This window comes from Bos taurus, chromosome 8 (assembly GCF_002263795.3).
Source record: "Bos taurus isolate L1 Dominette 01449 registration number 42190680 breed Hereford chromosome 8, ARS-UCD2.0, whole genome shotgun sequence".
NCBI lineage: Eukaryota > Metazoa > Chordata > Mammalia > Artiodactyla > Bovidae > Bos > Bos taurus.
In genome coordinates, this window is record NC_037335.1 from 1,639,119 (window position 1) to 1,666,699 (window position 27,581).

The window sequence follows — 27,581 nt, forward strand, 5'->3', positions numbered from 1 at the left end:
ACAGCGGGCTGACAAGGCTTCCCGTGGGAGGGGCAGGAGCACCTGTACCCCGGTGGGACCCACTGCCAGGTGTGAGAACACCAGGTAGGTCTTGGCGCTGGAGGGACGAGGGCAGGGGCTTGGCAGGGTTGGGGTGTCAGCTGGCTTGTCTGCATACACAGGACCTGCAGGTGCCAGGGAGCAGAAAGCTCTGCGCTGGCGACACGGGGTGAGTCCATGTGGACACAGATGAGAGCACGGTCTTGGGTGAGGTTTCACCGCTTCCACTTTTTTCTTGGCTGGATCATTCTATATGTGCTTAAGAAGTTGTATGGAAGACAGTTTGTAAGCTCCAGGTGTGAGCTTAGCTAAGTCTGAGTTGGGTAACGGTTTTGTTAAATTGGGTGAAGCTGCTTTTATTTATGAAAGAACCCAGGTACTGGGTGAAAATGAACAGGCAGGCAGGTGGCATCCGGGAGCCACAGCAGCCACTGGAAAGGACCTGAAAATGTCTGGTGAGATTTCGAAGGACCAGGCCTCCAGTGCAGGAAGGAGGTAAGAAGGGGAGGTTTGATGTCGGGCTGGCAGGAGCTCGCTCTTGAACGAACAAGTCTCAGTCCTTGGAAGGCTGGCCCCTCCCAAAATGTGTGACCAGCCCTCAGACACAGCTGCTGGGTGTGGAGCCTGGAAGTGTCTTCACAAGCCTGTTCTCAGGAAGCTCTGCTCATAGCTGTAGTCTTCCCATTGTAACTGCCATGTTCTTGGCACTGGTGCACAAACCCTGTTTTGGTTCCGATATACCAAGCCTTCTGATGATATGCACACAGGTGTGTGAGGAATGGATGGTAAGCTTTTTTTTTTTACCCTTTCATTTATTCCTTGATAAGCAATCCTGTTGAAATCTGTATTACTGAATCACAAGAAGGCAAATTTAGAAAACTTACATTTGAAGTGGTTGTATCAACAAGCAGCATGGTTAAAGGAATCGAGAATTTGTAGCCAGCTTGCGTGGTTTTAATGGAAGGTACACTTGAGATTAAGGTAAATGCAATAGCAACTATTTCTAAATACTTCTGCAATATTAACAAGGACCTTAGAAATTAAACAAATCTGTGGAAAGAGCTCAAGTGCTGCTTCAAAGGTTAGACTGTTTTAACACACACTGTACTGTGTCGGTTTTTTAACACAAATCGCTTGGCATTCGGACGTGCCTGGGCCCTGCAGGTAGCGCTCAGGGAAGGGACTGCATCACAGCCTGGACCCTCTGTCAGCACGGGCCAGTGCTGGATGGAACTGAGGCCCCGTGTGCTGCGTCTCAGTGGCTGTGGCGGGAGGCCCTCTGTCAGCACGGGCCAGTCCTGGATGGGACTGAGGCCCCGTCTGCTGGGTCTCAGTGGCGGTGGCGGGGGGGGCGCAGTGCTGGACATGGGCTTCAGCTGAGGGGAGCTGTGACTTATGGGCGTGTCATCTCCAGCAGTGCTGGGGAGACTCCCCCTGGCACCCAGTGAGGGGCACCGTGTTCACCAGTCGCACATCCATTTGGAGGCTCGTCTGACTCCAGGGCTTCCCTGGGAGTGTGTCCTGCTTCTGCCGTCCCGAAGACTCCAGGTCTTGGGACTCAGGAGGCGGCGACACAGTAACTTTGGAGAGTTCCGTGGGCAGGCCCAGCTGGTCCTACAAGATGGGGGTGAGCCAGGTGACCTCAGGGGGGAAGCTCTGCTAACGGGCCTGTGGCCCATCCAAAGCTTGCTGCTTTGCATCTGACCGTGAGCTCTGAGTCTGTAAGGTGAGGGATGTTTTGTCAGGTTTTAAAAGGATCTGCATCTGGTGAAACACAGCTCCCCTTGGGCTGCACTGGAGACCCAGTGCATACTTTGTCGTGGAAAACCCTCCTGGTGTGTTGAGCACACAGCGTCTGCATCCTGTGCTATACTGACACGCCGAGCCCTGGGAGCAGTGCCGGAAGGAATGGACCCCAGGGGCTGAGTAAATGCTGTCCACCTGAAGCTGGGGAGGGCCTGGGGTGGGCCCTAAGGCCCTGTCCTTGTGGCTGCAGCTTGTGTTAACCCCTAGTCTCGGGACCCAACTCCTTCGGGCTCATCCACAGGCGCTGGGCATGGCCTGCTGTTGAAGGGGACAGTGGGGCTGAACCCCCTCTTCCGTAGGTGAGCTGGGCATCACCGTGCAGGTTACCCAACTGTCTGAAAGAAAAGCAGGCCACCAGAGCTTTAGGAAAGTAAAGTTGCCATTCATTTATTTCCTGTAGTCCTTAAAAACAGAAGAACATGTTTCACACTAAAGCTCTGCAATCCTGTACACCAGAGAGGCAGCCCCACTCATGCTGCGAGCTGGTCCACGTCATCTTGGCTCCTGTTTGCTAGATGAGCTTCAATAATTTCCGCAAAGAGATTCCTCTTCAGCAGATTATATGCCAGAGGTAAAAGCTGGCCAGCAACTTTATGAAAATACTGAAAAACCAAAGAAGGTGACATCAGCCAGAGAGCGCAGCAGGTACTTGTTTAACAGAGCCCACGTCCCAAATGCAGACTCTTCACCTGTCTCCAGGTGCCGTGGCCGGGAAGGACAGACTGCGGCCACAAGCAGGACAGAGGGTCGGGGAGCGCTCCCCACACTCCCACGGCCACTGCTGGGAAGACAGGACTTGAGGCAGGTGACAGCCCCGAAGTCACCGTATCACCTGCCTCCCCGACCCTGAAACAACTAGAGCTGAGGTACCCCCTGCTGGAACTGTGAGTGGGTGTCTCCTGTTTAATGAGGAGGTGTTAATGATAAAACATCGGCACTGAGTCTTAAAGATTTTAAAGCATATTTCCAAATAGCATTTGCTCTTCATCTAACACAGAACAGATCCCCTATGGAGAATGAGATGGAGCCCAGGAAGGTGTATGTGTCACACCGAAGCTGTATACGTAGCTAATAGATCACTTGAACATTTGTTGTTGAGTTTCTAAGCCATGTTCAACTCTTTAGAGGAATGCAGCCCGCCAGGCTCCTCTGTTCATGGGATTCTCCAAGCAAGAATACTGGAGTGGGTTGCCATTTCCTCCTCCAGGGGATCTTCCCCACCCAGGGATCAAACCTGCATCTCCTGCATTGGCAGGCGGGTTTCTTTACCGCTGAGCCACTTGGGAAGCCCCATGTTAACATATACCTGAAGGCAAAAAAGTCTTGGTCGTTCACCTTGGCCAGAAACATAAGATGAACCTCAAATAAGAAATATTCTTAGAACTCAAGAATCTTTCAAGAATCTGCTTAAAATAATTTCAAAAAGTTCATTTTGAAATTCCAGCTGAGTCCATACCCCACGCGCACGTGTGTGTGTGTGTGTGTGTGTGTGTGTGTGTGTGTGGAGGGGGTGCTCACTCACGTGGGAGCCATGGCAGAAGAGGTCCAGTCCCAGCTCCAGCCCCATCCCATAGTCGCACTCATCGTTAGCAAACTGCACGTAGGTCATCATCTCCTGGACGGGGGCAAAGGCCTGCAGTCTGTCGGCGTCGCTCGGGGCCTCCACAATTGTCCCGCAGATTCTCCTGAGGCTGGCTGAGAGAACAGGGCCGCAGCGTTACCTGTGAGCACCCACGCCTCCCCGTGACACTGTCCCTGGGGCCTCCTGCCTTGGTGCTGTAACACATCAGCCATTTTACTTTAGCCATTTTTATGCTTGAATCTTAACAAAAACCATTTCTTGTTCCAGCAAAGTGGTCTCTCCATGAGTCTAACTACAACCAGGAGTCACACCAGCTTCCAGAGATTTTCCCTGGGCTAGTCCAGGGTGCACAAGCCTGGCCCACCTGTTTTTAACTGTCCTCAAGATAAGAATGTGTTTTCATTTTTAAATGGTTGAAAAAAATCAAAAACAGTATGGAGACCGAGCATACACAGAGCCCCACTCTAGGCTCATCCACACCAGAAGCTGGGTTAAAAAAAAAAAAAACCCTAATAGTAAAGTTTGCTCTTTTTGCCTTTGTCTAACTTACTTTTAAAAAGCAGTACAGAAAAATACGAGAGACAAATCACTGTGGAATTAAACCTTTACCAATTCCTTTACCAACATGGGGGTGTGGGGCCACAGCACAAATGCAATTTGAGGTAAAATAGAGAAAACTGCTTAACATGTATCCACATTAGAAAAAACAGTGCTTTAACATTTCTGATCCCGATGCCCTCTTGTTTGCACGCCCCACTCCTCCCCTCCCAAGGGAGCCAGATGAAGGCGTGTTCCCAGGAGAAAAGGAAAGGGGAAGGGCAGGGGACAGGCAGAGCGCTCAGGAGAGATTTTATCCTCCTTTTCAACAAAGCATCAGATTTTGTGTATCCTTTTCAACAAAGCAACAGTTAGATTTTGTGTATGAAAAGTCCATTTGCAAAGAGTGCTTATACTTACAGAAGAAGTAACTCAGGATGGGCTTCTAAAAGCTAAAAAAACCTACATTCAGATGGAAAACTGTCCACAAACACATGCTGTTTCAGTAACTAGTGTAAGTGACCGTAATGTCAAAGGTTGTGAAACAGTAGAAAAAGTCACCTAGACCATAGGCTCGTATTGTTTAAACTTGTAAAAACACTGTTCCAAGTGCTGTTAGGCAAGCAGTGCATTAATAATAAGCACCTTACGTATCGGGTTACTCCCAGACACCCCTATGGACGGTACTCACCGCCACTCACCATGTGACAGATGGAAGATGTCGTTTAATAAAGTTATACAACTGGTTAAGGCCACACAGCTGCAAACCCAGCTTCAGTTCAAGCCTCCCTGACCCCAGAGCCTGAGCCCTTCATCACTGCAGGTGGGTGGGGAACTGTATCCACCTATTCAACACAAGGAAACTCCCCCCACACATTAACACATGCTCATGGCCACATAAATACCCTACCATCCGTTTCAGGGAGCTCTCTGTATCCAACATCATTTTTATCCACTGGGACAACCAAGCCTGCCCCATGAAAGGTCTTTGTCACCACCTTAAATAAAACAAAAATAACATGGAAAATAGACGAAAACAACAAAGGGGGCACATAAAGCTCATACACAAACCCTTAAGACTTCTGCCAAAATATAATTTGTGCCTTTTATTTCAGTAGATTTGGACCCCAGGGCAGAAGTTAACTATTATTTCTTTCCTTTAAAATCAGGTAGAAGTCAAGTACTTGAAATAATTACAGAGCAGTGCAATGAATGGCCTTTACTAACTGTCAGCATAGGGAAGTCATCCCCGTGTGTCCCGCCACAGAGGCAGGGGGTGCTGTCAGTTCAGTCCACAGCCACAGCCACAGCTGCTGCGCAGAGAGCCAGAGGCCCGCCCAGCAGGAGGGGATGTGGCCAGAACTCCTGCCCGTCTGCGAAACACAGGTCCCCAGGAGCATTCAGACTTGCCAGCAAACTTCCCCTAAGTCAGGCAGCTTCTAGTTTGGGGGCACCCTTTATGGAGGCAAATGACATAACCATTATCACTATGGTTGAAATCATGGTTCTAAGGTTTTTTTTTTTTTTTTCTTTTTATGTGTTTACCAGGCTACGTCACAGCGGGGTGAGACACGCTCCCCTCCCCTCACTCTAAGGTGGGAAAAGGCCCCTGGTGAAAACTGGAGAGGTAAAACAGCAGCATGAAATCTTAGAGCAGGGAAATGCCCCATGCAGGGAGTTTCATGCCATGGACACTTTTAGAAACTACTTCCTGACCTCCAGGACTAAAAGAGCTGATAAGACAGGGACTCAGTGACTACAACTTACCTGAAAGTCACCCACCCCTGCGGCTGAGTCAGGATCAGAAAATGAACTGGAGTAGGATTTTTAATAACTAAGCTAAAGTACTTAGTTACCAGTACTGGCTTATTCAGGGCTGACTAGTACTCCATTTGGCTGAGAATGCACAGATGAAGCAGCCACATGCAGGAGACCCTGCTCAGAGGCTGGAGGAGACTGGGTGTCCAGACTCCAGTAATAAATGTCCCTCCTCAGGGATTATCAGGACGGACTCAGAATTCTCATTTGCCCCAAAGCAGAATTCTTTCAGCTTCTCTGTTACCCAGGCAGGTGCCAAGTGAAAAACCCGAAGGATCCCAAACCCAGAGGTATCTGCTATTTATGAAACTCCACTCACACAGCAGGCGCAAAAGGAAGGCTGGTGGGCTCAATAAAGTAAGGAGAGACGACTTCTCACACCAATTCCTGGAGGAATTCGCACACCCCAGTACACAGCTCAGGAACAACGTCGCCCATATGCCAACTACCCTCAGGGCTGACTATATAAAGCCCGTAAGGCAGACCTTTACAAATCTACCCAAAATCACCTGGCGTGAAATCATCCAGCCTTAGCTATTAAAAAAAGAAATGTAAGCAAGTGTGAGGTACAAAGCCGCTCTTCTACTATGAGATGAGTGACTGGTAGGTCAAGACTAAAGAGACTGGGCTGGCCTGGCCTGAGCTCTGCAACCACAGCGAGGGTGCCCTGTCTCGTGCCCACCACACCTGCAGGACTCTTCCAGTCCAGCCCCCGAACCACCCTGGAGCCAGCTCTGTGGGAGGCGGGGACAGCTCTCCTCAGGAGGGGAGGGGAGGAGATGCAGGTGAGCGGGAACCCACCCCCACCGCCCCCCACCCTGAAACAGCAAACAGAGACCGACAGATGGAACTCATACTTTCTTGTCTCTCTGCTTCATCCTCACAGTTCTCTGCTCCAGGGAGAACCCCAGTTCTCTGGCTGCTTCTGTGAGTTTCTCATCTATGGTTTTCAAGAGACTACTTTTCTTCTTATCTGTTACTTCTTTAAGTTTTTTCATCAAAAATAATCTGAAAAAGAAGTAAAAGCCCTCATTAGTATGTAGCCCTCGTTCATATGTACCCTACTGTACTAAGTGCACCGACCCTGGGAAGTTGAGGGGAGCCAAGTTACAGATATCAAACCCCGAGAAATAGAAGGCAGAATAACCACCAACGTTCTCTCAAAGCCCCTAACAGATTCTTCAGACAAGAGAAAAGCAGTATTAATAAATATCTACCAGTCACAGAAACAGCAAACAAGATCTGTTTATCCCTGTGATGTCTACAACCAAGACGCAAGGTACTTAAAAAGTGAGGTTAAGCCAAGTTTATGTTGCATCACTTGATGCTAGGATCTGACATACAACCTTGCAGAAGTCTGATGTAACAGGAGAAAAGAATGTGGAGACTCCAAAAAACGACTTTCCACTTGTGCAGAACTGGAGGACCTTTATAATACTTAAACATCAGCAAATTCTTTTAAATGTTACCTTCAAATCTGTGTTAAGAAATTTTAAAAATGTAAAGGAAAGCAAAACTATTTTATAAGCTAATACAAAAGCACAATTCAAAATAACTTTTTTTTAAAGTAACTTAATTTTCACTTTTATTTTGTTGGTTGCATGGTAAGGCGTGTGGGATCTTAGTTCCCCCACAGGGGATTGGACTCATGCCCCGCAACAGAAGAAGCACAGAGTCTTAATTACCAGACCGCCAGCGAAGTATACAAAATAAATATTAAAGGTATGTGAAATAGTACATTATTGCCAGTTATGGAAATAATTTTAAGAATGCATGAGAGGGTGTGGAGATAAGGGAACCCTCCTACACTCTTGCAGCCACTATGGGGAACAGTATGGAGGGTCCTCAAAAAACTAAGAACAGAGCTACCGTACTCCTGAGCATACACCTGGAGAAAACTATAATCTGAAAAGACATGTCGGTGCACCCCAGTGTTCACTGCACACTATTCACAACAGCCTGGACATGGAAGCAACCTAGATGTCCATCAACAGAGGATGTTGTACCTACAACTTGTAAAGAAGATGTGGTACCTACATACAATGGAATACTACTCAGCAATAAAAGAACGAAATGATGTCATCTGTGCAGCATGGATGAACCCAGAGACTATCATACTAAGTGAAGTGAGGAAAAGAATCTTAAAAATAGGATACAAATGAATTTATCTACAAAACAAAGATAGAGTTATAGATGTAGAAAACAAACTTACGGTTACCAGGAAGTAAAGGATAAATTGGGAGATTGGCACTGGCATGTACACACTATATAAACAGATAACTAATAAGGACCTACTGTATACAGCACGGGGAACTGTACACAATAGTCTGTAATGAGCTACATGGGAAAAGAATCTAAAAAACGGGATATATGTGTAACTCATGCGCTGTACAGCAGAAACTAACCCAACATTGTAAACCAACTATACTGCAGTAATTTTTTAAAAAAGACTTCTACCGCTAGAGCAGAAAGTCAAGAGTGCAAGAGCAAGCTGGAATTGGCCCAGTCCCCTTCCTGCAGCCACTGCCAGGCTCGCGGGAGGAAGCCGCTCCTGCCCAGCACTGACGCTGGGCAGTGCCCGCTGGGGCATTGTTCTCATCCCCATTTTACAGATCAGGAAGCTGAGGCAGAGGACCACACCGTACCCAAGCTGAGAGAATGAGTGTGCGCTGGTTAAAGCTGAGACCACCAGGATCAGAGTCTCCTAATTACAGCAAAGTCCCAGCACACCTCGTGTTGCCTCAGCAGCCGTGAGTCAGGAGGTCGGTCTGTCAACACGACTGCACAGCACACTGCGGCCCGGGCCTGGGGCCCCTCCCCTCACTGCCCCTCCCCACGCGCGCCTCCTCCCTGCCTCCCGCGGGCCCACGGGGAGGGCCTCTCGGGGCAGGGCCCACCCCTACCGGCGGCCCTGCTGCCCGGCAGGACCACTTCCGCTCCTGCTTGCCCAGCTCCATCTCAGCTTCAAACCTGTGCTGACACCGCTCTGCAGTGCTCCGCTCCGGGCGGAGATGTGCCCGCGGAAAGAGCCAGAACGTCCTGTGCTGTTCCACGAGCCGTGAGTGAGCCTGGACCTCGGGAGACTCCTGTGGTGCTCGTGAGGAAAAGATCAGTTCACTAGGCTATAGAGCGCTCCCCCAGAGTGAAGCTCGCCGTCACACCAGACTCCCCGTCCCGTCACCGTGGGGGAGACCACAGCCACAGCACCACCCATCACAGTAGCAAAGTCTTCAGGAAGTGAGCGGCTGCCATGCTCACAAGGCTGGTTACAACTTACAAGATTTGCTTTTCAAATCTTGAATTTTTAGAAATGACAACAGTCAATTGTCTTCATCAGTTCATTTGAGAAAACGTCTCCCAAACACTCAGGTCGGAATACCCGGTTGTGTGCCGGCCACTCTCTCCAGTGGAAGTGGAAAACAGCTGAGCTCAGCTCTTGGTCCCACAGGGCCTCTCTCACTGAGACAGACCCTCCGCACTTCCCACCCGGCGCCCAGCCGCAGGGCCTGATTCGTCCTTCCAGCTCCGTCGGCAACCTGGGGACGGTGCTGACACTCGCGTCGTGGCCGTGCTGTGACGACACCGTCCGCCGATCACCCGCTGCCGCCCGCTCGTCGAGGGGTGAGAGAACACCCCCACCACCACCCAGAGCGCCCCTCACGGCCCCTGAGCCGGCGGGCAGGCTCCACACCCCACTGTCTGATAGCCGCCGTTCAGTTCGGGTTCCGGAGCTGAGCATGCATCAGAACCTCCTGGGTTCCCAGTTTCAAGGATTCTACTCAGAGCCACTGCTTGAAAAGTCATGGCCTATGAGAATAAGTCTGCACAACACAGGACAGCAAGGCGGGGAGGCAGAGGACGTCCGGGCGCAGGGGAGAAGAGAAGAGGATATTTAACAGTGCAACTCGACCCAAGACCTAACACTCTGGCCGTATTTAGAGAAAGCAGCAAATATTTTAAATGGTCTTTGGGCCCCAATCGAAGTACGCACCCATTAAACGTCCACTGAAATGAATGTTCGTTGAATTAAAGTTACAGAAGTGCACCTCTGGGCTACACTCAGATTTACCTGTAATAGGTAGTTTTAAAAAATGTTCCCGAGTCCTGCTCTGGAGGAGCTGAGGAACAGCAGCTGAGGTGAAGCTCCCATGTGAGGGTCTCAAACCATTAACTCAGCATCAGTGCCCAGAGCAGCCTGTGTACCCCACGGTCTCTGAGACCTTTCAGGAGGTATGTGAGGTCCAGATACTGCTACAATTATTTTAGGGAAAAGAAAGAATAAAGAAAATAACTTCTAATTTTGTTGTATAAATATATGAATTTTAAAACCTCCAGTCTACCTGGATTTCTGTGTGTGTTCCAGGATGTGAAGCGGGGACCTTTCACACCATTCTGTTACATGACCTCCTCATGCAATGTGTCCACACCTTCCTAAACTGACGGATCAATATCCTGGTGCTACACTGCATGGATATTCTCTGTTTACTTACCTAATTTTCCCTACTGCTGGAAATGTGCATTTTTTCCAACTTTTCTTTTTTATAAATAACCTGCAATATATACAGATATCTGTGTACAAACCCAAAACTTCTTCAGATAAGGAGCTAGGAATGGAATTGCTAATTTAAGGTGCAGCACAGTACCTGGCAACCTTCATTATCTGTGAAGAAATCTTTGAAAAAATATATAAACAGCCGTATTCCAACTGCTCTCCATAAACGTTTTACCAATTAACACAGAGCACAAGGATTTCTTACACCGTAAACACCACTGGGCATTCAGTTCAGTTCAGTTCAGTCGCTCAGTCGTGTCCGTCTCTTTGTGACCCCATGAATCGCAGCACGCCAGGCCTCCCTGTCCATCACCAACTCCCGGAGTTCACCCAGACTCACGTCCATCGAGTCAGTGATGCCATCCAGCCATCTCATCCTCTGTCGTCCCCTTCTCCTCCTGCCCCCAATCCCTCCCAGCATCAGAGTCTTTTCCAATGAGTCAACTCTTCGCATGAGGTGGCCACAGTACTGGAGTTTCAGCTTTAGCATCATTCCTTCCAAAGAAATCCCAGGGCTGATCTCCACTGGGTATTACCACTCTTTAATTTTTACTCACCTTTGTTAGCCGAATTTGCATTTTCTTGGGCTACTATTAAATCTTACGCAAAGAAAACTAGTTTCCCTAGGCATAAATAATTTGTTTTTAACAAATGGTCTGCCTGAAAACACCTTACTCAGGCTGATATACAAATTATTTTAATTAACTGATTTCAATAAAGTCTCAAAAATTATACTAAATATACACAATTATAATCTATAATAAATGAAAAGTATTATAACCTATAGAAGTATTATTAATACTTTATCAAACATATGTTTGATATAAATTACCGAAGTACAAAACATTTTTTGAATAACGTTAGCTACTCAAATCCTTGGTGGTCTTCCCCTAAATTATAAATTTATCACCAGTGAATTTTTGTTTTCTTTCTTCTGTGTTCTCTGATAAGCTAAAAAATGCCAGAACAATCTTGTATTATTTTAGATAACAACTGAACTTTCTTTTTAATAAGACCAGTAGGACTGAAGGAAACGTGGTGGTTCTGCTGTCAGAGTTTGTGGAAGGAATGCCTGACTCACAGAGCAGGCGCCGCGCACAGGAAAAAGCCTCTCTCCCATGAACCCACACATCAGCGCAGGAGACGGACAAGGAAACAAACAACGAAGGGTGTGAAGAACCATATAAAATATGAAGAGCAAGCCACACCTTCTGTAACTTCAGAGCTGCCAGGAGAGAAGGGAGCCTGCCGGGAGCCCTCCGCCCTTCGGACGCAGCGGTCTGCACGTGCAGGGGCCCTGCAGGCTCACCGACAGACTTGAGTCCGAGTCCTGTTTACTGCCAATCTGTGCCATGCAAGCACAGGGAATCAAAGTCTTTTTAAAAGCAGGTGATTAAAAGATGTCACACAAACATGATCTACTTAGCGAGTCAGATGCCGTCTTCATTTTATTACAGTCCACTGCACACCTGCTGCAGACGGGGCCTGCAGCTGCCCAGGACAGAGCAAGGTGCCCCCGCGACGCCCACCCTGTGCTTCAGCTCATGCCGCTCGCCCCCCTGCCCTACTGAAGACGAGGCCCTGACATCAGAGCGTGGAGACCAGATCCAGCCCCACTGGCTCGTAGAGGCACATGACCGTCCTGTCCCGTCCCCAGTGTCCAGGGACGGCGGGCAAGGGGCTCCCTCTCACTGGCCCAGATCCTGACAGACAATGTAGTCCCGGAGCCCCACTCCCCAGCTCTTCCCTGGGGGTGAGAGACCACCCACCACTGAGCTGAGTCAACAACACCCCCCCACCGGCCCCTCACTCCCACCCTGCCCCCAGGATGTGCAGACTGCCTGCTTCATGACACTCAACCTCCTGTGTGAATCACATTCCACATAATGCAGCTGCTCAGTACGAGCTCGCCATGACTGTGTTTAAAGTCAGATGCCTAAAAATCCTGTGACCTTGCCATGGGACAAATAAGGTCAAGTTTAAGTAATATTTTCATTAAGTAGTCAGAAAAGAGTCTATTGTTTGGTGAAAAGATGAAGTGTGTATGCAAGGGAAGTCTGCAAAATTCATGGAAATGCTCTAAAAATCAGAGACAGACTGATACGGTATAAAAATTGTAAACAAATATCAATAGGAGAGGTAGTGAAATATTTTCTTACTTGACTGCAGCAAACACATTATCTCCACTTTGAACAATTATACAATTTTTCTTTGCTTCGTTTGTACCGACAAATACAGGAAGTTCATCAGGAGAATCCCTGTTTAAACGAAAGGTAGTAAAAATTTAGCTGCCCATAACTTATCAGAAGGGAGGATTTTAGGTTTGAAAATAAGAATTTATATCTGCATGTCTTTTAAAAAATTGCTAATGAATTTGCTAGGTTTAAGTTCTAGGCTTCTTAGGAATATCCACAACAAATCTCATTTATATAACAGAACCTAAAATTAAGATTCTTAGGACCTAGTTACTTTTACACCTAAATACAAAGAAAGGGGGAATAAAGCTTGTCAAAAGGAGGTGAAATTACATACAATCATCCCACCCCAGTTTTACAGTCTGTGAAAAACAAAGAAGGTGGAGCAGCAAAAAGAAACGAGACAGGAGGACCACAGAATATTTGCGGTGAAAGAACTGGAAGCATATCGACCACCAAGTCTCTTCACTGTATGACTAGGAAACCACACAGAGACCAGGTGACTCAGCTAAGGTCCTGGACGGGCAGTGGGAGGCCAGCGGGTCAGGGCCCGACTCCCAGCCCTGGGTGCCCACAGCATCCCTACGTTCCCTCCATGTTCTGTCCCTCACCCCGCCGTCAATGACAGTACCTCTCAAGTGGACAAGGGATCCCCACCTCCACCGGCTCTATTTCTAAAAGTCTGAGCATCTTGCATGTATCCATTTACCCCCAGATATTCTTGTTAGGTGTGTGGAATGAAAGTGAGTCACAGAAAGTCACGGGTACAGGGGACTGGTACAGGGCCACCCAGACAATAAACAAGAGGACCAGTCTGCTTCAGAGTGTGTGCTTAGTTCCACGGCCCTCGGAAGCACATGCCTAACTTAAGTCACAGCAGCTGCTCCGAATTACCTTCCCTGGGCAAAAAGAGCTCTTCTCAACCGAAAAGAAAAAAGTTTATAAGCACAGCAGAAAAACTGATGAGGTTGGCCTAACAAGTTCATCCATTCCAGGGTAGGTCAGTAAGTTAGAACACCACCAACAGAGGGTACATGCCCTTCGCCTTGGGGAGGCCAGTGAATGTCTGCTTGCACTCATAAAAGGGGCAATAGCTGTATTTTGGGAGAAGTAAGGGCTCCCCTTGTGGCTCAATGCTAAAGAATCCGCCTGCCAATGCAGGTGACTCAAATTCAATCCCTGGGTTGAGAAGATCCCCTGGAGGAGGGCATGGCAGCCCACTCCAGTATTCTTGCCTGGACAATCCATGGACAGAGGAGCCTGGCAGGCTACAGTCCACGAAGTCACAAAGACCCAGATACAACTTAGTGACTAAACAAAGACAAAGCTGTATTTTAGAAGAAATGACCCTTACCTGAAATACCCCATGTGGAATTGAGTTTTACTGTCTCCAATAATAATGGTCTGGAACTCAGGAGGATCATAGTAAAATCTCCAGTGAAGATTAAAATTCAAGCTTGCTGATTTTTTCTTTATTTTATGTTTTCCGGCAAGGATATCATAAGGACCCACTAATCGAAGTCCAAGGCTTGCAGATAGTGAATCTATAAATTAAACAAGTTTACTTAGAAGAAGCAGAAAATACTACCTTTCATTCAGAAAAATGTTTCTAAGCAACCGTCTTTAAAAAGAGCTTCTAAAGTAAAAGAAGTCTTCAGTCATTTGAAGATGTCTGCTGTGAACACTCTATGGAAAAGAAATCAGAGCAATGAAGATGTGGCCCTTACATTTAGGATTTCCTCGTAACTTTACCACTGAGGACCTTTCAAACACTCCTGCTGTTTCTGACTTTGGCCCGAACAGGACAGTTCTGTGTTCCTGGGGGCCTATTAGAGCTGCAGACGTTTAGCTTGTCTCATTATTACGCAATGCAGCTGTTGCCTCAAATATGTGAGCACACCCAGACCAAGGGACAGGCAAGAGGGCCAGCCCATGAGGACAAGTAATTTAACTACAAATGTGTTTAATTAAAGTACTTCCTCCCTCCCCCCCTCAACTACTGATCAGTCTCGATTCCTGGCCTCCTGGGCGCTCAGTCTGGCTCACCCTAACCCAGGCTGAATCCACTTCCTTCTCCAGTCACTGATCAGAGCCGCCAGGTGTGCACGCTTACGACAGGCCCCTCTGCTTCCCGCAGAGGCAGGACCAGGGCCCAGGATGCCACGGAGGGAGAACTCTTGCAAGGGCCAACAGTGAGAAGGGCATGGAGATAGTTGACTTGGAGGGAGGAAAATAACATCCCCCTCCATGAACAGATATGAGATAGGGCTATAAAGGGAGATCTTGCTGTTTGTACTCTGCTTTTTAGTTCTTCATCCTGTTCTCACTTAAATCCTCTGAATAGTTTCTCAGGCTACTAAATGTTTCTTTAAAGAAAGAGGACGTCTACTCTATTGATAGGCATTTACTGTTTGTTACATTTTCATTCTAAACACTGCTTCAGTGGCCATCTCTGCCAACACGCTTGTACATGTCTGTGAATACTTGTAGACAGGTTGCTGCTGCATGGTTGAATGTGTGGATAACACGGCCCAAGCCCAGCTCTCTCCCGGTGTACGTTCCTGTCTACAGTCCAGGCAGTGCTTCCCCGCACCGCATGAAGACACTCCGTCAGTACAAAAGGGTAACAGGGAAAAGTAACTGCTGCAACGTGACCCGTTTTTGGTGTACCTTCCAGGGACAGTATGCTCACAAAGTATACAGGGATGTGTGCTTCTGTCTGTGTGTAGTGTGTATCTGTGTGCGTGGCTGTGTATGTTCCTGACGTAATACTAATGCAGCAAAAGCTATACACGGTCTCTTTTTTCACTTAAAATATTCCAGGCACGATGCTTTATTACTGCCTGCAAATCTGCCGGATTCTTCTGAAACTATACATACAGTCCACTGAACAGATGTGTGACTGTGAGCACATACGCTGTTTCCTACTTCCTGTTTCACTGCTGCTGAACACAGGTTTGGGTTCACTGCGTCCGTAAAACAGGCTCCTAGAAGCAGCTGCTAAGTCACGCTCATGGTCAGAGTGTGCTCCCGTTTTCCCCCAAGCCGCTCATCAGAGTGCACTACGGGGTGATGCCCCTCTGCTAGTGTAACAGGTCACAGTGACACCATTACCTTCTGCTTCTCTGATTTCACACCTCTTTGGGGAAGCTCCTTTTCTGTGAACTGTTTAGATCCTGAGTCCAGCTTCCTACTGCCTTTTCCACTGGCAGCAGCAGGAGGAAGGTTCTGGAACACTCACCAGCTGGCTGTTCAGGGTCAAGTCCTTCGCAGAACCTCCAGAAGTGGTAGAAATCTTCAGGCAGAGGAAGCCTGTAATGGCTTTCCACCTCTTTTCGAAGGTCACCGGGCACGTCAGCTTCACAGGACTTACTCTTCTTCATATCGACCGGTTTTTCACACTGAAAATCAGCACACAAAACTTAGTTTCTCTAAAAGTAATTTGCTTATCTTATTCCCCCAACTCTATGAGATACATGCATTTTCTTTAAAACTCTATATATGGTGTTTGAGTAAAATCTGGGGATTCTTTTGGGCAAGGAGAAAAAGAACAGTAATTGGGTCAGGAGGGGCACACACAACAAATATCTAAACACATGTCTCTAAGATAATGGAAACATAGAAAGCAAAAAGCCAAAATGGAAAAAAGAAAAGGTAAACAGCAGGAAATGAGGAATAAGAAAAGGGCAGGGTTTTATGACATGCAGCAAAAGCAGTTTTAAGACAGAAATTTATGGCAACAGAATCTTACTTCAAGAAACAAGAAAAATCTCAAATAAACAACTTAATCTTACACCTAAAGCAACTAGAGAAAGAACAAAACCTAAAATTAGTATAAGGGAAGAAATCGTAGAGAGCAGAGCATAAATAAAGGAAACAGATACAAAAGGAAACAACAGCAAAGATCAACAAAACTAAAAGCTGGTTCTTTGAAAAGATAAACAAAATTGAAAAACCTTTAGCCAGATTCATCAAGGAAAAAATTCATCAAAATCATCAGATTCATCAAATCAATACAATGAGAAATGAAAAAGAAGAAGTTACAATGGACACCATAGAAACACTCAGGATCATGAGACTACTACGAGCAACGATACGCCAATAAAATGGACAACCTAGAAGAAATGGACAAAGTCTTAGGAAGACACAGTCTCCCAAAACTGAACCAGGAAGAAACAGAAAATATGAATAGGTCAATCACGAACTCTGAAACTGAAACTATGTTTATGAAGAAACTCCCAACAAACAAAAGTCCAGGACCAGATGCCTTCACAGGTGTGTATGCTGTGCTAAGTCATGTCCAACTCTTTGGGACCCCATAGACTATAGCCCACCAGGCTCCTCTGCCCACAACATTTTCCAGGCAAGAATACTGGAGTGGGTTGCCATTTCCTACTCAAAATGATCTTCCCAATCCAGGGATCAGACCTGTATCTTCTGCATTGCAGATGGATTTTTTACTGCTGTGCCACTTGGGAAACCCCAGTGTGAGCTTTAAAGAGAAACAATTCATAATTTACTGACAGCCCATTCAACTGTCATTGTGAAAGACTGCAGCCCCTTCCAAAGACCTTCCCCTCCACTTCTGTAAATTCCAAGATCAGGTTCACCAAGTTAATGTCGCCATATACTGTAGAGAAAGGAACACTTCCAAACACTCTCAATGAGGCCACCATCGCCCTGGACCAAAACCAGACAGACACCACATAAAAAAAGACAGTTATAGGTGAGTATCACTGATGAATACAGACGCAAAAAGCTTCAACAAAATACCAGCAAACCAAACCCAACAATGCATTAAAAGGATGATACACCATGAGCAAGTGGGATTCATCCCGGGGTAGTAAGGATTTTTCAATATTTGCAAATCAGTGTTATGTACCATATTAACAAATTGAAGAATAAAAACATATGATCATTTCAACAGATGCAGAAAAAGCCTCTGACAAAATTCAGCTGTTTACAATAAAGACTCTACAGAAAGTAAGCACAGAGGGAACACACCTCAACATAATAAAGACCATATATGACAAACCTACAGCCAACATCATACTCAGTGATGAACAGCTGAAAGCATTCATCTAAGCTCAGGAACAAGACAAGAATGCCCACAAGGATGTCCACTCTCGCCACTTTTATTCAGTACGGTTTTGGAAGTACTAGCTACGGCAATCAGAGAAGAGAAGGAAAGAACAGGAATCCAAATTGGAAAAGAAGTTAAACCGTCACTGTCTGCAGTTGACAGGACAATATACACAGAAGATCCTAAAGGTGCTGCCAGAAAACTACCAGAGCTCATCAGTGTGTCTGCTAAAGTTGCAGGATGCAAAATTAACTCAGAAATCTGTTGCATTTCTGTACACTAGCAACAGAATATCAGAAAGAGAAATTCAAGAAACAATTCTACTTATCATTGTATCAAAAAGAATAAAGTACCTAGCAATAAACCTACCCAAGGAGGTAAAAGACCCATACTGTGGAAACTAAGACACTAACAAAATAAATTGAAAAAGATATAAACAGATGGAGAGATATACCATGATTGTGGATTAGAAGAATCAATATTGTCAAAATGACTATATTACTCAAAGCAATCTACAGATTCAATGCAACCCCTATCAAATTACCAATTTCTCACAGAACTAGAACAAAAAATCTTAAAATTTCTATGGAGACACAAATGACCCCAAATAGCTAAAGCAGTTTTGAAAAAGAGAAACAGAGTTGGAGGACTCAGGCTCCCTGACTTCAGACTATACTACAAAGCTACAGTCATCAAAACAGTATGCCCTGGCACAAAAATAGAAATATAGATCTATGGGACAGGATAGAAAACCCAGAAATAAAGCCATGCAACTATAGCCAATTAACCTACAACAAAGGCAACAATACCACACAATGTTGGAAAGACAGTCTCTTTAACAAATGATGCTGGTAAAACTGGACAGCTACTTGTAAGAAAACGAAATTAGATCATTCTTTAACACCACACACAAAAATAAACCCGAATAGATTAAAGACCTAAATGTGAGACCAGGCACTATAAACATTCTCTGACATAAATTGCAGCATGTCTTTTTTGATTTGTCTCCCAGAATAATGGAAACAAAAACAAAAACAAATGGGACCTACTTAAACTCAAAAGCTTTGGCACAGCAAAGGACACAATAAAAAAAAAAATGAAAAGACAACCCACTGACTGGGAGAAAATACTTGCATGTAATATGACCTATTGGAGAAGGCAATGGCACCCCACTCCAGTACTCTTGCCTGGAAAATCCCATGGATGGAGGAGCTATAATGGACTAGTCTTCAAAATTTACAAACACTTCATGAGGTTTAACAACATCAAAACAAACAACCCAGTCAAAAAATGGACAGAGGAGTTAACAGGCACTCCTCCAAAGAAGACATTCAGATGGCCAAGACGCACATGAAAACATGTTCAACTTTGCTAAATAGAGAAATGCAAATCAAGATTACAATGAGGTATCTCATCTCACACCAGTCAAAATGGCTACCTTCAAAAAATCCACAAACAATAAATGCTGGACAGAGTGTGGACAGAAGGGAACCCTCCTACACTGTTGGTGGGAATATAAACTGGTATAGCCACCATGGAGAACAGTATAAAGATTCCTTAAAAAAACTAAAATAGAGCTACCATATGATGCAGAAATCCCACTCTTGGGCATGTATCTAGAGTAAAACGTATCTGAAAGGATCCATGTACCTCAGTGTTCACTGAGGCACTGTTTACAATAGCCAAAACATGGAGGCAACCTGAAAGTCCATCAAGAGAGGAATGCATAAAGATGTGGTGTGTATATATAATGGAGTATTACTCAACCATTAAAAAGAATAAAATAATGTCATTTGTGGCAACATAAGTAGATCTAGAGATTGTCACACTGACTGAAGTCAGACAGAGGAGAAATATCCTTTGACATCCCTTATATGTGGAATCTAAAAAGAAATGATACAAATGAACTTATTTACAAAACAGAAACAGACTTACAGACTTGAGAGAATGAACTTATGGTTGGCCGTGGGGTGGGGGGGTGGAGGTGGGGAAGGATGCAGGGGAAGGGATAATAAGAGAGTCTGGGATGGACATGAACACACTGCTACATTTAAAATGGACAACCAACAAGCACCTACTGTAGAGCACAGGGAACTCTGCTCAATGTTACACGACAGCCTGGATGGGAGGGGAGTTTGCAGGAAGAACGGATACACGTATATGTGTGGCTGAGTCCATTCACTGTCCACCTGAAACTATCACAACATTGTTAATTGGCTATACCCTAATACAAAATAAAAAATGAAATAAAAAAAGAAAGAAAGAAAAGAGCAGGTTTCGCCTCGTTTGGGTAAACAGGATGCCATCATGCCTCTTGTTTAAACAGACTAAGCAATCATACCGGAGGAAATTGTCAGATATAACTGGATATGAGAGGTTAAAACAGTTAAAAAATTATTTCAGAAAAGGTCCTTTAATGCCAGATTGGTTATAAAACTCCCTCCAGCATCTCTGCAATATAAGTGTATTTTGTAAGTAGGCTAGGCTTTCCAATGCCCCTTAGATACCCGGCCCATCTCTGCAGAGATAAAATTCCTGGTCAAAGGTTACGTATCTTCAGTCTCTGAGAAGTGATAGGAACTTTCCTTCCTGTCCTTCCATTCCCATCTACATCAGGGTTGTTCCACTTGAGCCATCCTGCCTCCAGGGGGACACACTCAGCAGTGTCTGGAGACGTTGTTGGTTGTACAAATTTGGGAGGGAGCGTGTGCTACTGCCACTCTGGTGGGTGGAGGCCAGGGACGCTGCTAAGTGTCCTACAACACAGGAGAGGCCCTTTAAGAGAAGCTTAACTAACTGGCTCAAATGTCCACAGAACCAACACTGAGAAATCCTAAACTTCAGGATCAACTTGACCTTGTAACTTTAGGTATCATTTAAAGTCTGCAAAGCGCATTTATGAACCAGATGATATACATAGAAAGGTACTGTTTTATGAGTTGAAAATAGGACAAATGAAAATGCCTATTGACAGGAGAATGGTTACAGGATTTTCAAACATTGGAGTTTTCAGTTCAGTTGCTCGGTCATATCCAACTCTTTGCGACCCCGTGAACTGCAGCACGCCAGGCCTCCCTGTCCATCACCAACTCCCAGAGTTTACTCAAACTCATGCCCATTGAGTCGGTGATGCCATCAAGCCATCTCATCCTCTATCGTCTCTTCTTCTCCTGCCTTCAATCTTTTCCAGCAACAGGGTCTTTTCAAAGTTCTCCTCATCAGCGCTAAAGTATTGGAGTTTCAGCTTCAGCATCAGTCCTTCCAATCAATACTCAGGACTGATTTCCTTTAGGATGGACTGGTTGGATCTCCTTTCAGTCCAAGGGACTCTCAAGAGTCTTCTCCAACACCACAGTTCAAAAGCATCAATTCTTCTGCACTCAGTCCAACTCTCTCATCCATACATGACCACTGGAAAAACCATAGCCTTGCCTAGATGGACCTTTGTTGGTAAAGTAATGTCTCTGCTTTTGAATATGCTGTCTAGGTTGGCTTAACTTTTCTTCCAAAGAGCAAGAGTCTTTTAATTTCATGGCTGCAGTCACCATCTGCAGTGATTTTGGAGCTCCCCAAAATAAAGTCTCTCACTGTTTCCACTGTTTTCCCATCTATTTGCCATGAAGTGATGTGACCAGATGCCATGATCTTAGTTTTCTGAATGTTTTAAGTCAACTTTTTCACTCTCCTCTTTTACTTTCAAGAGGCTCTTTAGTTCTTCTTCACTTTCTGCCATAAGGGTGGTGTCATTTATATGTCTGAGGTTATTGCTATTTCTCCTGGCAATCTTGATGCCAGCTTGTGCTTCATCAAGCCCAGTGTTTATCATGATGTACTCTGCATATAAGTTAAATAAGCAGGGTCGCAATATACAGCCTTGACGTACTCCTTTCCCTCTTTGGATCCAGTCTGTTGTTCCATGTCCAGTTCTAACTGTTGCTTCCTGACCTGCATACAGGTTTCACAAGAGGCAGGTGAAGTGGTCTGGTATTCCCATCTCTTTCAGAATTTTCCACAGTTTATTGTGATCCACATAGTCAAAGGCTTTGGCATAGTCAATAAAACAGAAGTAGATGTTTTTCTGGAATTCTCTTAATTTTTCGATGATCAAACAGATGTTGGCAATTAGATCTCTGGCTCCTCTGCCTTTTCTAAATCCAGCTTCAACATCTGGAAGTTCACGTACTGTTGAAGCCTGGCTTGGAGAATTTTGAGCACTACTTTACTACCATGTGAGATGAGTGCAACTGTGCAGTAGTTTGAGCATTCTTTGGCACTGCCTTTCTTTGAGACTTGAATGAAGACTGACCTTTTCCAGTACTGCAGCCATTGCTGAGTTTTCCAAATTTGCTGGCATATCAAGTGCAGGACTTTCACAGCATCATCTTTTAAGATTTGAAAGAGTTCAACTGGAATTCCATCACCTCCACTAGCTTTGTTCATAGTGATGCTTCCTAAGGCCCACCTGACTTTGCATTCCAGGATGTCTGGCTCTAGGTGAGTGATCATACCATCCTGATTTATCTCGGTTGTGAAGATCTTTTTTGTATCGTTCTTCTGTGTATTCTTGTCACTTCTTAATATCTTCTGCTTCTGTTAGGTCCATATCATTTCTGTCCTTTCTTGTGCCCATCTTTGCATGAAATGTCCCCTTGGTATCTCTAATTTTCTTGAAGAGATCTCTAGTATTTCCCATTCTATTGTTTTCCTCTATTTCTTTGCACTGATCACTGAGGAAGGCTTTCTTATCTCTCCTTGTTACTCTTTGGAACTCTGCATTCAAATGGTTATAACTTTCCTTTTGTTCTTTGCCTTTTGCTTCTCTTCTTTTCACAGCTATCTGTAAGGCCTCCTCAGACAACCATTTTGCCTATGTGCCTTTCTTTTTCTTGGGGATGGTCTTGATCTCTGCCTCCTGTACAATGTCATGAACATCCACCCATAGTTCTTCAGGCACACTGTCTATCAGATCTAAACCCTTAAATCTATTTCTCACTTCTACTGTATAATCGTAGGGGGTTTGATTTAGGTCATACCTGAATGGTCTAGTGGTTTTCCCTACTTTCTTCAATTTAAATCTGAATTTGCAATGAGTTCATGGTCTGTGCCACAGTCAGCTCCCGGTCTTGTTTTGCTGACTGTATAGAGCTTCTCCATCTTTGGCTGCAAAGAATATAATCAGTCTGATTTCGGTGTTGACCATCTGGTGATGTCCATGTATAGAGTCTTCTCTTGTGTTGATGGAAGAGGGTGTTTACTATGACCAGTGCATTCTCTTGGCAAAACTCTATAAGCCTTTGTCCTGCTTCATTCTGTACTCCAAGGCCAAATTTGCCTGTTACCCCAGGTGTTTCTTGACTTCCTACTTTTGCATTCCTGTCCCCTATAATGAAAAGGACATCCTTTTTCAGTGTTAGTTCTAGAGGGTCTTGTAGGTCTTCACAGAACCGTTCAGCTTCTTCAGCATTACTGGTTGGGGCATAGATTTGGATTACTGTGATATTGAATGGTTTGCCTTTTAAATGAACAGAGATCATTCTGTCATTTTTGAGACTGCATCCAAGTACTGCATTTCAGACTCTTGTTGACTATGATGGCCACTCCACTTCTTCTAAGGGATTCTTACCCACAGTAGTAGATAATATGGTCATCTGAGTGAAATTCATCCATTCCAGTCCATTTTAGTTTGCTGATTCCTAGAATGTCGACGTTCACTCTTGCCATCTCCTGTTTGACCACTTCCAATTTGCCTCGATTCACGGACCTAACATTCCAGGTTCCTATGCAATATTGCTCTTTACAGCATCGGACTTTACTTCCATCACCAGTCACATCCACAATTGGGTGTTGTTTTTTCTTTGGCCTCGTCTCTTCGTTCTTTCTGGAGTTATTTCTCCACTGATGTCCGGTAGCATATTAGGCACCTACCAACCTGGGGAATTCATCTTTCAATGTCTTATCTTTTTGTCTTTACATACAGTTCACGGGGTTCTCAAGGCAAGAAAACTGAAGTGGTTTGCCATTCCCTTCTTCAGTGGACCACGTTTTGTTAGAACTCTCTACCATGACCCATACGTCTTGGGTGACCCTACATGGCATGGCTCATAGTTTCATTGAGTTAGACAAGGCTGTGGTCCATGTGATCAGACTGGTTAGTTTTCTGTGATTATGAGTTCAGAGGGCTCAAAATGGAGTATTACTTAGTGAAAAGGAAACAGCCACACACAATATGGATCAATGTTAACAACATTAAATGAAGAAAAAAAATCCCCAAAGATTATATACAGCATGACAGCCATTTTATGAAGTTCAAAATATAGTTCAGACAGACATAATAACCTCATGGATGATAAAGGTAAAATAAGAAGACAAAGGAAAAACAGACAGTTGAGGATTGTAGCTGCACTGAATAAGGGCGACAGGAAGGAGCTGGGCAGAAAGGACAAGTGAGGACCGTGAGGATGGAGAGCTGTGGTTCTCCTTTCAGTCCCTGGGCTGGGCAATGGCTTCCCAGGTGTCTGTTCTATAACTAAACAAATGAGGTCAAAGTGGGCCATGATCAAGGATAACAGTGGATTATGCCAAAGATTACAATGTGTCACAGGTCATAAAAAATTAAACTGAACAAAAAGGCTGTTCAAATTGGATCAAAAAATTGATGGTGTCGTGCACGCTAAGTCGCTTCAGCTGTTTCTGCTCTTTGCGACCCCATGGACTGTATCCCACCAAGCTCTTCTGTCCGTGGGATTCTCCAGGCAAGAACACTGGAGAGGGTTGCCATTTCCTCCTCCAGGGGATCTTCCCAACCCAGAAGCATCTAAGTCTCCTGCATTGGCAGGCTGGTTCCTTATCACTAGCACCACCTGGGAAGCCCCAATAGTGATACTAACAGCAATAAAGATGACAGTAAACACTGTTAGTGATAAGTACTTGTTATGCACTTACTACAGTGCCTGCCACTGTTCTAAACACCTATAGATGGAACTCATCTAATCCCCAGAAGTACCTCATGAGCTATTAATAGGTACTACAAGTGCTGCACTCAATATGCCAGCAAATTTGGAAAACTCAGCAGTGGCCACAGGACTGGAAAAGGTCAGTTTTCATTCCAATCCCAAAGAAAGGCAATGCCAAAGAATGCTCAAACTACCGCACAATTGCACTCATCTCACATGCTAGTAAAGTAATGCTCAAAATTCTCCAAGCCAGGCTTCAGCAATATGTGAACCGTGAACTTCCTGATGTTCAAGCTGGTTTTAGAAAAGGCAGAGGAACCAGAGATCAAATTGCCAACATCCACTGGATCATGGAAAAAGCAAGAGAGTTCCAGAAAACCATCTATTTCCACTTTATTGACTATGACAAAGCCTTTGACTGTGTGGATCACAATAAACTGTGGAAAATTCTGAAAGAGATGGGAATACCAGGCCACCTGATCTGCCTCTTGAGAAACCTGTATGCAGGTCAGGAAGCAACAGTTAGAACTGGACATGGAACAACAGACTGGATCCAAAGAGGGAAAGGAGTACGTCAAGGCTGTATATTGTCACCCTGTTTATTTAACTTATATGCAGAGTATATCATGAGAAACGCTGGAGTGGAAGAAACACAAGCTGGAATCAAGATTGCTGGGAGAAATATCAATAACCTCAGATATGCAGATGACACCACCCTTATGGCAGAAAGTGAAGAGGAACTAAAAAGCCTCTTGATGAAAGTAAAAGTGGAGAGTGAAAGAGTGGGCTTAAAGCTCAACATTCAGAAAACGAAGATCATGGCATCCGGTCCCATCACTTCATGGGAAATAGATGGTGAAACAGTGGAAACAGTGAGAGACTTTATTTTGGGGAGGTCCAAAATCACTGCAGATGGTGACTGCAGCCATGAAATTAAAAGACGCTCACTCCTTGGAAGGAAAGTTATGACCAACCTAGACAGCATATTCAAAAGCAGAGACATTACTTTGCCAACAAAGGTTCATCTAGTCAAGGTTATGGTTTTTCCTGTGGTCATGTATGGATGTGAGAGTTGGACTGTGAAGAAGGCTGAGCGTCGGAGAATTGCTTTTGAACTGTGGTGTTGGAGAAGACTCTTGAGAGTCCCTTGGACTGCAAGGGAATCCAACCAGTCCATTCTGAAGGAGATCAGCCCTGGGATTTCTTTGGAAGGAGTGATGCTAAAGCTGAAACTCCAGTACTTTGGCCACCTCATGCGAAGAGTTGACTCACTGGAAAAGACTCTAATGCTGGGAGGGATTGGGGGCAAGAGGAGAAGGGGATGCCAGAGGATGAGATGGCTGGATGGCATCACTGACTCGATGGATGTGAGTCTCCGTCAACTCCGGGAGTTGGTGATGGACAGGGAGGCCTGGCATGCTGCGATTCATGGGGTCACAAAGAGTCGGACAGGACTGAGCGACTGATCTGATCTGATCTGATTAGCCACACTCTACAGAGGAGGAAACCGAGGTTAAGTGACTTGCCCTGGGTCTCCACCTAGAAAGTGAAGAACCACACTGAACCCCAGGTGGGCCAGCTCCGGGGTTGGGGCGGGGGGGCGGGGTGGTGCTCAACAACTGCATGCTGCCTCTCCAACTGTAAACAGGCAACAGCAGGAACTCATCAGGGCCTGACCCACCCTCCCCTCTTGTTTGTGTAACAGCCTTTGGTTAGACTTTCAAAGACAGGTGCAAATCTAAGATGTTATAAAGAAGAGCCTTTAAAAATACCTCGATAAAAGGCAGTTTTGCATACTGGTTAGGCTGCTCAGGGAGATTCTTGACTCTTGCCATTTCCAGCTCTGTCACCTTGGGTGAGTTATCTAACCTCTGTGCCCTATTTTCTCAGCTACAAAAAAGGTCTATGTAGTACCTATATCATAAGGCTGTGACAATAAATTATTTGTAGACACAGACAGAACAGTGCTAACACAGAATACATAACTGCTACCTATATTAGGTTAACCGTAGCCTCTGTGGACTCCTCTTCATTTCTGAGACTTTTTTCCTAACACTAACACTCTGTCAGAGCAGTTCACTGCCCCTTTAAAAGGAGGAACGAGCGTTTCAGCGCTGCCTGAGCTCACATGCTAGTTCAGGATCCCCCAATTCTCAATAACTAGAGTTCAGGACTATACAGTACCTGTCCCCCTCAGGGCTGCCCTTATCCTTTATTTACCCTTGTATTTCTAGAAAGCGCGACGGGGGCAAAGGCCGCCCAGAACTTGGCCCTCCGGCACCGTCTCACCCCAACCCCGCCACCACCTGCACCCCAGCTGACAGCGCGGCTGAAGGAAGTTTTGGAAACCCTCCTTTACTCTTTACAGCCGGACTCTTTCCTGTTCTTGCAGTGCTGACTCACTGAGATGCAAGAAAGCCTAAGCAGACGGCCCCTCCAAGTGAGCGCCCCTCTTCCCTATCCCGAGCGCCCCGGACCGAGCTCGGCGCTGCGCCCCGACACCAATCCCCCGTGTCACCCGCTTCGGGGACGGCTCCACGGGAGGGGCCCCACACGCCATCCTACGGGTGGGACAAGGAGGGTGGTGTAGGGGGAGTGGGCTAAGTCAGCCCGCGCCCCGGGGGAGGTCCGCCAGGCCGCGCCAACCTGACCCCGAGGACCCCGGGCTGTGGCCGCCCCAGGGCTGGGCCCCGAGACTGTAACCGGCCTTGAGCTGTCAACGCGCCCCCGAGGGACCCGGAGACGAGGCGCGGCGCCGCTCTCCGCTCCGACCGCAGCGCGCGGCCTGCCCTCCAGCCGAGGACAAACGCGCCGCGCGATCCTCGGGCCCACGGCCGCCCTCGGACCTCAATGCGGTACCTGCGGCCCCTCTCCGCGGAGTCTACGCTTCGCGCCACCGCCCACCATCCTGCAGCAAGAAGCTGCAGTGCCAGCCGGTCCCGCCGAGAGCCCGCGCACCGCCAACCACTTCCGGTTCAAGGGCCACCAATCGTTTCCCCCCGCCGCCGCGCGCACA

At 46.0% G+C, this 27,581-nt stretch overlaps 1 protein-coding gene across 3 annotated transcripts; it reads right to left on the reverse strand.

Moving 5' to 3' along the window:
* Nucleotides 1-2,206: 2,206 nt before the first annotated feature.
* HPF1 (histone PARylation factor 1) lies at nucleotides 2,207-27,550 on the reverse strand. 3 transcript variants are annotated; one of them, XM_059889109.1, is made up of 9 exons: nucleotides 26,338-27,488; nucleotides 19,691-19,807; nucleotides 15,771-15,930; nucleotides 13,884-14,073; nucleotides 12,494-12,592; nucleotides 6,640-6,790; nucleotides 4,875-4,962; nucleotides 3,368-3,540; nucleotides 2,207-2,447 (listed from the first exon to the last, which is right to left on the reverse strand). In XM_059889109.1, exons 1-9 carry the CDS (start codon nucleotides 26,398-26,400, stop codon nucleotides 2,316-2,318), a joined length of 1,173 nt encoding a protein of 390 aa, XP_059745092.1. In that variant the 5' UTR covers nucleotides 26,401-27,488; the 3' UTR covers nucleotides 2,207-2,315.
* Between the last annotated feature and the right edge of the window lie 31 nt (nucleotides 27,551-27,581).